General features: G+C 37.6%; 1 protein-coding gene across 1 annotated transcript in view; it reads right to left on the bottom strand.

Annotated features, from left to right (window-relative positions):
• The window catches only part of LOC149775649 (uncharacterized), a 46099-nt gene extending 32679 nt beyond the window's left edge, over nucleotides 1-13420 (bottom strand). The window contains exons 1-2 of the mRNA XM_089943221.1: nucleotides 13340-13420; nucleotides 3866-3910 (exon numbers count right to left, since the gene is read on the bottom strand). Coding sequence (XP_089799347.1) covers nucleotides 3866-3873 — 8 coding nt within the window. The 5' untranslated portion in view covers nucleotides 3874-3910; nucleotides 13340-13420. The remainder of the gene's footprint in view (nucleotides 1-3865; nucleotides 3911-13339) is intronic.
• Between the last annotated feature and the right edge of the window lie 493 nt (nucleotides 13421-13913).

The following is a 13913-nucleotide window of genomic DNA, read 5'->3' as shown; positions in this document are numbered from 1 at the left end:
GATATTTATGTGGAGCACACGTTCCCAAACTAGACTGCAAGGCCACCAAGGTCACACAGATCGTGGATGTATGCAGAAATAAATAAAATCAGAAATTTCATAAATAAAATAAAGAAGAAAAATCCTCATAGGTAAATTCACAATTATTACCATCTTTTGTGCAAAATACGTTACGCTCTGTTTCTGCCGGATACACCCGCTTATGTGATGTTTCTACCACATTCCCATCACAGTAATGTTGAGTGTATAAATCCGCGTAATAAGTTTACTAACAAAATGAAATTCATTAATACATCTTTTTGATATAATATAAATGTTGATGCATTATATATATATATATATATATATATATATATATATATATATATATATATATATATATATATATCACTAGATTACTACCATATTCTACTAAGTCGTGACATATGTATACATGATTCCTTTTTAGGGGTGGGGTGGGGTGTAACACTCACTTATTCCTGATGAGACATCCACTAAATTCATTTCATATCCTGCTAAATCGTAGGACAAGTACATGTTGTTTTTGTGAGACGGCAGGCATTCTTCCTGGCATGAACTATGCGCTCAGTTATATATCATTCTACTTGTTAGATGCGTACATGCCATTGTTTGGAATTTGTAAGAAATGGTGAAAGATATGCAACGAAGAGACACCATATCTAAGTCGTAGTATATACATGATGGTACTCAAGCAGGTGGGGAGTAAATCGGTATAAAACGATCATGCAAATGGAGTGAGTGATTAAGATATTTTTCACACTGTACTTGATACAGTTTTGCATGTCATTTATGTCATTTAGAATGCTGCTAAACCAATTCTGAACTAGAGCATTGGACCACCTCCCAAGCTAACGTTTGAAGAGTTGATGAAACGAATTATACGTGCAGTTGCCGGTTTAACAAGAACTATGTAATCAGTAGTTTTTTTCTTAAAAATAAAATGTTGCCACCCTAAACTCTGTTTGAAAAAGGTACCTGTTAATTTATTTATCATGCTGTCAAAAAGCTTCCAATGCATGCACTTAGCACAAGGCCAGCTCCTCCCTAGCGTCAATCTGATCACTAGGTTACCTCCAACTACTTATATAGCAACTTATTATATTTGTTTTTGAAACCAATTGCACATTATGTTTGATCTGCCTATTATGATGCCTGCTTTAGGTATGAAGCTGATGCTGAGTTAAATTGCACATTATATTGCCCAACGTAAGTCTCGAAACATCAACATTCTTTTTGAAATCCAATTATATAACCAACTCAGCTTTTAAAGTCATATAGCATTACTGTAATTACCTATTCAGCCTTTGCCTTCCTGCCTATGCAGTTCTGTTTTAAGTTCTCATCCATCAATTTTTGTGATGGTAGTAAAAAAAACACCTGTTTTTTCAGTATCTCTCTATAGCTGAATTATTGATATTAGTCATCAGCGTTAGTTTAGTTACGATAACTGCCTGTTTAAATGTTAAATATATTTATGACTTGCTCATTCCCCCGTTCTTTTACAAATTTTCCTTTCTTATTTCCTTCCTGAGAATGAATAAATCATTTATTCGTTTAAAGCAATCAGATCATACAATATTATACATGCTAATTGTACCAGACTTATCATCGCTTTTTTTGTTTGTTAACTTCATTTCATTTTCTCCCTGTTTTTGCAAGTCATTATTTCTTTACCTATTTGAGTTTTTATTTGCCTGTTATAATTTGGTGTATATTTGTTATAACATGCTAATGCAAATATCTGTATTGAATGGTCCTACCACATATACACATAAACGTGGAATCATCTTTCTCAATCATGACAAAAATAGGCTTTTGATATTCTAGAACCCAGGTTGTCACTAAATGAAGAGTCTCTATATAGTTGCTACCGTGTATGTATAGGTTCTATCTTAATTGGTGATTTGATAATACCACAACTACAGCATTGTATCAGCTTTCTTTACAGTATGTAGTAAAATTTAAATATCATACTAGTATATGCATATTTCAGTATAAAGTATATAAGAGATTTTGGCAACTGTTACAACTATAGGACTTAAACTATATAGCAGAAAGAAGCGAAACCAACAAGTTTTAGTAAAATCACATAATAATTTATTTATCAAAGCGAGGAAGTGAAAATGTAAGGGACAATTACAGTATTTTGAATTAAATCGCAAATAATCCTAAATGTCGTGTCACAATTCCAAAAGTATCGAATAATTCGAATGAATTCCAATAGTCGTCAAGGTCCTGCTGTACGACACTCGTCCGATCCAGAATGTCTTTGAATGTATCCTTAATAATCACAAACAAGCATTTTAGTCCAAAAAGTCTATTATACTTGTGATAAGAAATTTAGGATTATTTGTAATCTAATTCACAACACTGTAAATGTCTTTTGAATTTTAAATTTTGTATTCAATGCAAATAAATTATTTGTTGATTTTCCTTAAATTGTTAGTTTCACATCTTTTCTGTTGCATAGTTTAAGACCATAGAGTCGGAACATAATCTAAACATAAAAACCGATACTAAATTAATCTGTAAGGTTTGTGATTTCATGAAAGGAAAACGCCGAATATCATAATCTGCACGACGGCAGGAAAGTTAGCAGGCCATAAGACCCTTTAATTAAAGCAGAAAACAAAACAGCGAAACGTAATAAATTATTCATGATGATTAACTGTATCTAGAATAAGTAAATGACTCGTTCTGTAATAACATTGTTGTAATTTTAAACCAATGTTAAACATATAATTTATTTTTTAAGAAAAGCGAAGGTTTTATACCTTTTTTCATATTCATCTTTAACACAAAGATCTGTGCGTTTTATATTTCATTATATCGATGAAACTACGCGTAATGCCGTTTCAAATGTGATGTGAGCTGGCGAAATGATTACTCTGTTGCTTTATTTCAAATTAACATACATACCGTATAAACAGATAAAACGTCATTTTCTATTTTAGGAACAGGCAAAGGCTGAGTATGTTTTATGTCAAGGTCATACTTTCACTGGCCTGTAGCTATAATTTGGGAAAGGTCTCTGTTGCAAGAATTATCATTGCCCACTTATCAAACAAGTTACATTTAAATATATTGAATGTTCTTATCTCATGTACGCAAGTTGTGAATAAGTGTATTTCTTTAATGCATGCAATAACTGCAACAAATACAAATGACTTTTTGAAAATTATATTAATAACAATAGATTAACCAAGAAAATTTACAGAATGGAATCATATTCAATTCTGTTGATTAAGTCATCTCGTCGTTTGAGTCTTTGCTATAATGAAAATATCCGTCTGCTTCCCTGTGTCGTGTCAGCAGAATTTAATTAAATCAGAATTTTGATGAAATGCTGCCATCATCCAATGATAAGTATCCACTATATGTTTTCCATTACAGACCTAATGTAGGATGAGGAAAATAGTATAAAAACCCAGGATATGCGTTTAGACCAATGGCGTACTTAGGCTGATTAAAACAGAAGCAATCTATCTTTCAGAAAACCATGATTCTACTATTCATCAAATTATTTACTGCCAAGCTAATTTCGTCTTCTTTGGACTCTTGCATTACAGTTGTCTCATCAAAACAGTATAACAAATATTACAAAATGTCGAACAGTACAGAACAAATATTTCCTCTTGAAAATCATTTATGTTTTGAATAAAATTCCTAATGATGATGTCTAGGAGTAAAAATTCTAAGTAGCATTATCGGTAAATATTATGCTTATTACAGTACGTTGAAAAGTTTGTAAATGTAATAAACAATCTTCAAGGAAAAGAACTGCAGGAACAAGCTGACCCACCATACAAAGTGATTATAAGGAATAAATATTTAATGTACGTACGCATCCATCTCATTGTTGTATTCTTCTGCTTCTGACGACTTGAATCTAAAAGAAAATAACTGACATTGAAACATAACCGATCTGGTTGATGATTTGTATGACAAAAAACCAAAATGTCAACTATTAATTTATTTTAGTGTAATTAGGAAATGCTTAGTGAACATTTAGAAAAACAAACTAATAAAAAGAAGACAATTATTTTTTCTTTGTTCTAGCTTTAAAAGCATATATAACAGGCTGTGTATAATTAACAAGATTCAAAATAATTGAAAAGAATTGCATCATAGTTTCATGACCATCCTTCATGTCATCATTTAGTGCATCCGATTATCAGACATTCTCCCTCCCCGTTTCTCAGCTGGAGGGGAAATTATTAGTTATAGAAAAACCATGTACAGTGTAAGTTTTGCAAAGATCGACTTTTACAATTATTTTTTAGCTTATTTGTTTAAGAGATTATATCTTGATACAAATCGTAGAGGACAATGAACTTTTAGGTAAAGTACCGGAAATTGACTAGTTCCTTCAATAACTCAAGAGCATGCTATCAACACACTTTGGTCAGCGTATATGTGTATATAGTGGAGAACTGGAGGTATTGTTAAGAAACCATTTTCCTTTCTTCAGTCTCAGTTACCTTGACCTTTGTAAGGTATTGTACAGAAACCAAAATGCTGAAAGAGAGAAAGACGACTAATATCATAACTTAATACGCTTTGACTCACGGTAGACATTAATGCGGTGGGGGAAATTAAAGAGATGATTCCTTTGTTTAGGAAACTGCTCACTGAGCTAGGTGATCTTTCTTGGGCTTTCATATATATATATATATATATATATATATATATATATATATATATATATATATATATATATATATATATATATATATATATATATAGTGATCCCAGGTTGACATTGACGTTGTGGGAGTGGGAGACAAGCGCTCCACTCCTTCAGAAACTAAACTCCAGCTCCTGACCTTCGCGAGTGGCTTAGCTTCGAACTCCGGCGGACCATGTTTCCACTAACAGGAGAAGGGGTGAAGGCGGGCCACTGGCGCTTGAACACCAGTCGATTCGGGTAGATGGGGCTAGTAAACCTTGGATGGTAGCACATCTAGGAGATGGAAAACTCCGATTGCAAACCTCTGCTGACTTGTGGCTATACCCACTCATGGGAAGGGCTAAGGGAGTAAACCCCGACAGAAAATTCGGAGACGAAGTCCCTAAGGTGGTCTGACATTGACTTCAACGTCATTCCGGCAACTCCTGCGACGCCGTTGGTACCAAGCTGTATCGGTATTCGTCGTTCCCTTGGGTCCATCAGCTGCGTGGAGAGGGCGATCTGCTGCATGGGCAACAGCTGATTCTCCGTATCACCCTGCCCAGGATTCCTAGCTCCACTGGAGAGGACACTTCAGCGTCGTCGTACTGCGTCGGGACAACACGGGAAGTAGCAGTTTACCGGTTCTAAGTCAAAGCTCGATTGACGTAGAGCTTGGCGCCAGGGGTGACTTCTGACGGTGGGAGAGATCACCATGTCTCACTGGACAGCTACCGCCCGTTACAAACTGGGCAGCCCCCAGTCAGTAAGGTGCTGCCCGCCATGGCCTGCCTGCTTAGAGCTTAGAGAGCCATCTAGACAAGTGGGCCACAAGCTCCGCACCAGGAAAGACTCAAAGAAGAAATAAGAAGATTCCAGCTTTTCGTTTTGGAAGCTGGACTATATATCCTGGATTGACCGCTGACCTACAGCAGATCGACGATGCACGGAAGACTGTCGTCATTGACAGAGAACTCTACCGACTGAACATCGACATTGCCTTCCTCCAGGAGACCCGAGTGGCTGGCAACGGCACCATCAGAGAAACCAATTACACATTCGTTTGGCAAGGGAAGCCCTTGGATGAACCTAGGCAGTACGGTGTAGTTTTTGCTGTAAAGAACATACTAGTCACCTTCATTGAACCTCAGTCATCAGGTACTGAGAGAATCCTTGCCCTCCGGCTATCAACATCCTTAGGCCTGGTCAACATTGCAGCGTGTAAGTCCCAACCCTCTGGTCCACTCAAGAGGAGAAAGACAAGTTATATTAGGCTCTGGATCAGGTAAAAACCAGTATCCTCAACACGGAAGGCCTCTACTTGATAGGAGACTTCAGTGCTAAAGTGGAATCTGACCACGAGGCCTGTTTCACCTGTCTCGGCTTTTACGGAAGGGACAAGATCAAAGAGAATGGCTAGCGACTACTGAAGATGTGCTGCTCTCACAGCATATGTGTGACCAAAACTTTCTTCAAATAGAAGGAGATCCACCAGGTGTCATGGAGACACCCAAGTTCACGTCACTGGCACCATATAGACCTTGTCATCACCAGGCTCGAGGAACTGGCCAGTGTCTTCCTCATCCTCAGATACCACAGTGCCGACTGCGACATGGATCATTCCTTCGTGGCCAGCAAGATGCGAATAATACCCAAGAAGCTGCACTGTTCCAGCCCCTACACATACTCCTTTGCCTCTTCTGGGAACAGGGACACATCGCACAGGACATGCGAGACGCCGACATCGTCACTTTGTACAAGAACAAAGGAGACCGTAGCGACTGAAACAATTACCGGGGCATCTCCCTCTACAGCATAGTCGGAAAGGCTTTCGCCCGTGTTGCCTTGGCGCGCTTTCAGATCCTCGCGTAAACTGTAGACATGATCTTCTCACTAAGCAATATGCAGGAGAAGTGTTGCGAGCAGAAGATGCCCCCTACATTGCCTTGATAGACCTGACAAAGTTGTTTGATTTGGTCAGTCGGAGTGGACCCTTCCGACTCCTGCAGAAGATCGACTGACCCCACGACTGTTTACTGTCGACACGTCGTTCCACGAAAACATGCACAGCACAGTGTGTTTTAATGGTGCAACATCGGAGGCCTTCCCAGTCATCAGCGGAGTCAAACAAGGCAGTGTCCTTGCACCGACGCTCTTCGCCATCTTCTTCTCCATGCTCCTCCAGTACGCCTTCAAGGACTTCGGCGAAGTAGTGTATATCCATACCAGGGCTGAATGCAAGCTGTTCAACATCGCCCGTCTCCGTGCTCAGACTAAAGTCACAGAGGTACTTATCCGTGAATTGTTCTTCGCCAATGATACAGCCTTGACATCACACACGGAAGATGGACTGCATCAGCTGGTATGCCGCCTCTCCCACGTCTGTAAGGAGTTTGGACTGACCATCAGTTTGAAGAAGACGAACGTCATGGCGAAGGACGTAGACTCCCCTCCTTCCGTCACCATCGATGGGTACGACTTGGAAGTTGTTGAGAACTTCACATACCTCTGGTCCACCATCACCACCTCACTCTAAATTGATTCTCAGGTGAACGGTAGGATTGCCAAGGCATCAGCAGTGATGGCCAGGCTTAACCAGAGGCTCTGGAAGAACTCCAAACTCAGTGAGAAGACCAAACTGCGTGTCTACCAGGCCTGCGTGCTGAGCGCACTCCTCTACAGCAGCGAAACATGGATCACCTATGCGAGACACGAGAGGAAACTCAACAGTTTCCACCTGAGATGCTTGGGGCGCATTATGCACATCAATTGGCAAGACAAGGTACGGTACCCAACACAGAGGTTCTGGAACGCGCCCACGTGAACAGCATGTTCTCCATTCTAAGCAAGAGTCGCCTTTGCTGACTCGGCATTGTCAAGAGAATGGACCCATGCCGCATTCCCAAGGACTTGTTATACGAGGAGTTAGCAGAAGGTGCACGACCGACTGGACGACCACGACTGCGCTACAAACATGTTTGCAAGGAGGACATGAAGATGGTCAACATCAATGACAACGACTGGGAGAGCTGTGCTAACGATCGTTCCACCTGGCGCATAGCTGTCAGTGAGTTTAAAAAGCCGTGGAAGGCAGACGAATAAAGCAAGAACTGAGAAGAGAGCTTGAAAGAAGGAGAAATAAAAACTTACTCTGGAGCTACACCATCGTCTCCCGTAGACGGACGGATGCCAAGAAGATAAATATATATAAGATCAATAACACAACTTTCATAAGACGTTAATGAAATGACTGTGTCAGCAATCGACATCTGATTTGAACTAATCAGTACATATCCAAAGTTCGTTTCATGAAACAGACGTAAAACTTAGTTCTTTCAAATTGTGGCTGTATGATTCAGGTTTGATTTTCGGCATACATTTTCTTTCACTTTGAGATCAGGTGTAGGTTTTGCATGAAGTTTATCCATCTTTGTTATCTCTTTTCAGAGACGAACATATTCCTAGTTTTGAGTACTGAAGAAACGTAATACATTGTTTGTGTTATTCTGGATAAAACATGTAAAATGTCACCGTTATGAATATAACTAGTGTGTTATTTCGTAGTGTTCATGAAACTTGTTTTATCATCCACTTATTATTAAGATAATGGGGTTTATCTGTCTTTCTATAAATCTTTTCACATGCGTATCCTAGCGGATTATTTTTATTTCTTACGTTATATCCTCTCATTTGAGACATTATGACTCATTGGGATGTGTTTTTGCTATATACAATTTAATATGACACATGGTGACTCATTAGGAACGTGTTCTTGTGCTATACCATTTAATATGAGACATGCTGATTCACTGAGATGTATTCTTGTGTTATATTAGTTAATAAGAGATACATTGACTCATTGAGATGTATTCGTTCATGTGTTATGTCATAAATTATGAGAACTACTGACGCAATGAGACGTGTTCATGTGTGTATTGGTGCAAAATGTTGAAGAGATAATTTTGCAGTACATTCTGTCGTGGTCAGTGAGACACATAAACACCTCTAAGACGGACGTATGAGCTAGGCTCTCTATAACTTGGCAGCTGGCATTGATTAGCGTCTTCTGTTTGGAGACATGAACTGAATTTTAAGTAGAGTTCGTTAGATAACGCTCAGAAAGATGGAAGAGTCCAATGTTCATGCAAGGCCAATAACGGAAAATGACAAGAGCTATGATAAACCAGAGCAAGATTTTGGGACATTTCCAATGTTAACGTAAGGTCAATAGCAGGAAATGAAAAGAGCTAATAGAAAACATAGTAAAATGTTGGTAAAACGTGGCCATTTAAAATAGTTATCGTACAATGACATTTTCTGAATAGTTGTTAATAAAGGCGGACTAGAGAGGACTATTCTAACTTTGATGGGAGTGTTAAAAATGTGTCGGTTAGAAAAAGCAATCCTGATTGGCTAAGCTACAGCAGGATGTGTTTCTCAGACGAAATTCAAGGTTTCAAAGTAATATCCATCGCGATATAAGTCGGTCCAAGGTTTTTGCCGAAAAGGTTAAGAATTCTTTTCTTGTTAAAATAATTGTCCAAGGGACATGGGGTCTGGACATTTGAGAAACCCGAAACCATAGGACAGATAGAATCCGCTGGTGATAAGCTGGGTAAAGCTTTGGATGGCACAAAGGTATTGTCTCAGTTGCATACAAAATATGTTCAATGACGTAAGTTTGCAATTACTTGTTGAATTTATTCGTTTAAGTTCATTTTTCAATTTTCCATGAATTCAGAAATTAATGGTTTGCATGCATTTTGTCTCAAGTTTATATGATTGATGTATTATTTGAATGAGTTCGGATTCAGTGTTTTTTTTTTTAAAAGAGAAGCACCCCCCACACATATTGCAGGAATTTCACGTGTTTCTTCTGGTACGAAATGTGAGCAGTAAATTACCTGTCTTAAATTATTTGTATCATGTATGTAAGCATTGATTTTACTATGTCTATATCAAAACATCGCTAATTAACAAAGTAACTTACTTAGGGCCAGCAGTGAAGTCGATTAATTCATTTGTGTATTTGATTTGTGAATTCTTTCTAACCGAGAATCGATGGTGTTATCCTGATGAAGGTGTGCCGACTGACATAGTCAGTTGGTAATTTACAGCCCACAGCGTTGTGTGATGGTTTATCTAAGAGATCTAATTTTGTCATAGTTCCAGTCACGAATGCGAGTGGCCGCTCGAAAAGTAATAAATTCACGTTAATAGGATTGTGTATCAGTATTGGGTTTCGACCTGACCATATTAACTTAGTTCTGTCGAAATGCGATAAGATAATATCTGACGTAAACGAGTGGGGATATTGTTTAATCCCAACAGAAGAGAAACCTGACACTTAATTGGGTTTGGGTATTATGTTTATTTGAAGGTAAATATAGCCTCATTGGGAAAGAGCACAATCTACAGCCAAGACAGTTGATGACCCAATAATGAGAGAGAGAGAGAGAGAGAGAGCAACTCCAACCTATCATCAATGGTGATTTGGGAAATGATTGGAAGCAACCAGGCGATGTTGAGATGCCGGCAATTTGAGTTCGATCAGTCACTCGATCATATTATGAAATTTTGTTCTATCGATTTAACAGTACGGCTAATTGAATTTCACATAAATTTTGTAACTGATTCTAAGAGAAAGCGAATCATTCAAATGTTATGTTATGTTTATGTGATTGATTAAATTGTTATATTTTACATGCGCTGGCTGGTGTTGTTCTATTCTATATCTCTGCTCAGATCTCTGTTATTCCATCCATTAACTTCATATTTTATTTAATTGTTTACTTGATCTGGGCAATAAAGCCGTGGTTGATCATCTGCTAGACAACGATAACCCTAAACCATAAGAAGTGGGGAATCTCGCATCATCCCATCTTCTGACATTGTGCTATATCATTTCAGGTTAGACACTCTTAGTCTTGTCTTATATAATTTCAGGTGAGACACTCTGACTTACTGAGATGCGTAGTTGCTTCATATAATTTCAGGTGAGAGTTGCTGATTCACTGAGACGCGTTCCTGTGTTAGATCATTTCTTGCGAGACATGCTGTCTCACTGAGACTAGTATTATGAATTCCCAAGACAACTGCAACATTGTGTGTGAACAAAAAAAAAATGTACACAGGAATAATGTTTTTAATTAGTCAAAAATAAGTGATAATACCGTCTCTCGTCATCATCAGTTGAAGAGGAAACACCAACTTGATTTAGCGGAACATGAAGTGCCTAAATTTGTGTTTACGACTATAGTTTAAATAGGGAATCTCGTAGATCTTCTTTGATTATCTAAGGACTATCATTAGTTTCCAGTGTACAAATATAATGATAATGACCTACAGTTCAAATTCATTCCGATTGCTCTAGCGAACTTGTGAGTTCATATGAATGGAGGAGAACAAGTTAGTTATATGTGAAATTGTTTTCAGGTTGTATTACAACTTCTCTGCTAAAAGGCAATAACAAATTTCAGCCAAACTATATTAAAATACATTTCACACAAAATATCACCCATGTCACATATTTAAAAATTATTAAAGTTTAGGGTTTGAATCAATTTATAGACTATGACCCTCAGCAATGATAATACATAAACTGAAAATGTATTGACCGGAGTACATTTTTTACTAATGTTCTCGTTTAATACGTAAACGGGACGAATTCAAAGACAAATGCATGATTACCTTGCATAGACTGATTACAGACAAACGTAAAGGAAAAATGTAAAGTAGTAGGCATAACAAAGCAAAATAGCACGTATAAGATTAGTCCAATGTCGTCCGCGCAAAATAGTTCTGTAGCCGCTATGCCATATATGTTTGTGAATAATACGCACCCAATTGCGTGCAATTGAAATCTCAGGGCAAACATTATACACCCTGTGTTGTCGTATATATCTGGGTTTCCTTTGTTCGGCGATGGTACGTATTATGCGGCAGCTATATACGGTGTCATTATGTCATTATGTCAAACACATCATCAAATGAACACATCCGAAAAGAAACCTTTTATCAAACTTTGAATCAAGTGTGAATGATGAATAAATTAAAATTCATACTTACTCTAACTTAAACCCACCAGGTCTGAAACATCACGGAAAAAATTGCAATTCATTGAAATGTCGCTCTACATTATAATGCAAACCGACCTCTAGCATGCAAAGTTTGTGAAGTTAAAGAAGTGAAAAAAATGACAATATTATATTTTAGTCACACACGAAATCATATCTGAATTTAATCAGACTGGGTGCATAACAAGTAGTAGATTCAGCTACTACGTTCTCTATTCATCGCAATTTTAAATATATTCAAGGAACCAAACAAATATTGAAAAATTTCGTAGATTTAACTCTCATTACAATCATAATCATATTTAAAACCGATGGAGAAATCGGGGATATATATGTATTGATTGCAAACGGAAATAAACTGAGAATCCAAACGTAGGTGGAGCATCTGTTCCTGATGTAGACAGCAAGCTTGCCAAGACCTCATAATCCAGGACTGAATGCAGACGTGAACCAAATAAAGACCCAAGTCCTTAATGGATACGATATCTATGATATATTTCTTCAGATCTCCACCCCAACAATGTGTATTGTATCCATCCGCACTTCAAATGTGTTATAAAAATAAATCTCTTCATTTTCGTTCGAAAACGTGATCGAATGGGCTGAATTAATGCTGTAAAACTTCGAAGAAATAGAAAATCTTACGGCATGTACGGGTAGAAAAAGAGACCAAAATATGGCCGGGCGATTGAATCTTCTTAATGGAATATTTATAAGGGTCTAGTCCAAACGAAACATTTGTGTTGCAGTACATGCATCTTGCATGCAAGAGGTGGAGGAATGGTCTCATTCACATTTGGAATATACAATGCATGAACATCATTATACAGATTTCTCGAATGGACAAGACTGCAATAAGTATATTAATGGAGAGTCAGTTGATCTATAAGGAGTTGCACTGTATTCCTTCATCGATAAAAAGATGATTTATGGTCGATAAAAAGACGATTTATGGTCGATAAAAAGATGATTTATGGTCTCACTAGCTGAAAAATCTGTCCTGGTCCAGTATATGGAGAAAGGTTTAAACTGTATTTAGGAATAATAATGAGCACACTTCACCTTTACAGTTGATAAGAACATGGCACTCTTTCTTGTATATAAAAAAGTATAATCGTATACAAGTACATGCAGGGAGGGGTCTTAGAAACGAAACGTATTTTATCATTTTTATACAGATTTAAAAAAATGGCTTTAATATAAAAATAATCAGGAATGAAACGGTAAGCAATGAAAAACGAAAATAATCGTTAGGCGCTGAAGAACATTCTCATTATAATTTTGTTTTGAAACATGAATCTCTGTTTGGAACAAAGTGAATACAAAATAAACACACACACACACACACACACACACACACACTTGAATGAAAAAAGATTCCAATGAAATAAAGTTAGTTTTTCAAACAAATGGACCCGGAAGATCTGAGTACGTACAAGGAAAATACTGTAGATGTCCATGGATGTAGACTCTCCTTGTAAGAAACAGCGATAGAGAAAACCCTTCTTATCAATAATGTTCAAATGCATATAATTATGTGAGTAATTAGTGAAAAGGTTCAGAAAGTACTTACATTGGATGTCGTCGCCCAATTAAAGAACAGTACACAACACTGCAATTAAAAACTAATTCAAAACAGATGTCTGAGACTCTGTTAAGCGTATTTGCTCATTGTTGATCTCCTGTCGTAATTCAATTCATACCTGTCATTATCCAATCGAAATGTTATATATAAAGCCTAATATTGTATAATATTTATCGTCGTCAAAGTTCCGTTCTTTGTAATATGAAGTACTCTCTATCATCGCTATTCAAGCATAACGCTATTAATGAAGTCGAAGTATTTCAAGGCTGTTTGAAACAACCGCTATGTATGAGAAGACATTCATCGATGTGTTTGTAGTATAGCATGACACTGTGGGCTAAAATATGACTGTAGAGGGCCTGTGGTTGTTGTTGTTGTTGTTGTGGGGTTTAACGCCATTTTTCAGCACACGATAGGCTATACATAGCGGCCAGTATTAATGGTGGAGGAAGAACCAGGAAAACCCCGGAAAGAACCACCGACCCACGAGAAGCTACTGGCAAGCTTTCTCACATGCCCACATTGGCTGAATCTTAGACTCGAACCTCCGCAGACAGAGGTG

Source organism: Sinohyriopsis cumingii, chromosome 19 (assembly GCF_028554795.1).
Source record: "Sinohyriopsis cumingii isolate HCF-2022 chromosome 19, ASM2855479v2, whole genome shotgun sequence".
Taxonomy (NCBI): Eukaryota; Metazoa; Mollusca; class Bivalvia; order Unionida; family Unionidae; genus Sinohyriopsis; species Sinohyriopsis cumingii.
Note: the sequence above shows the minus strand (reverse complement) of the source record. Positions and strands in the feature narration are given on the sequence as shown.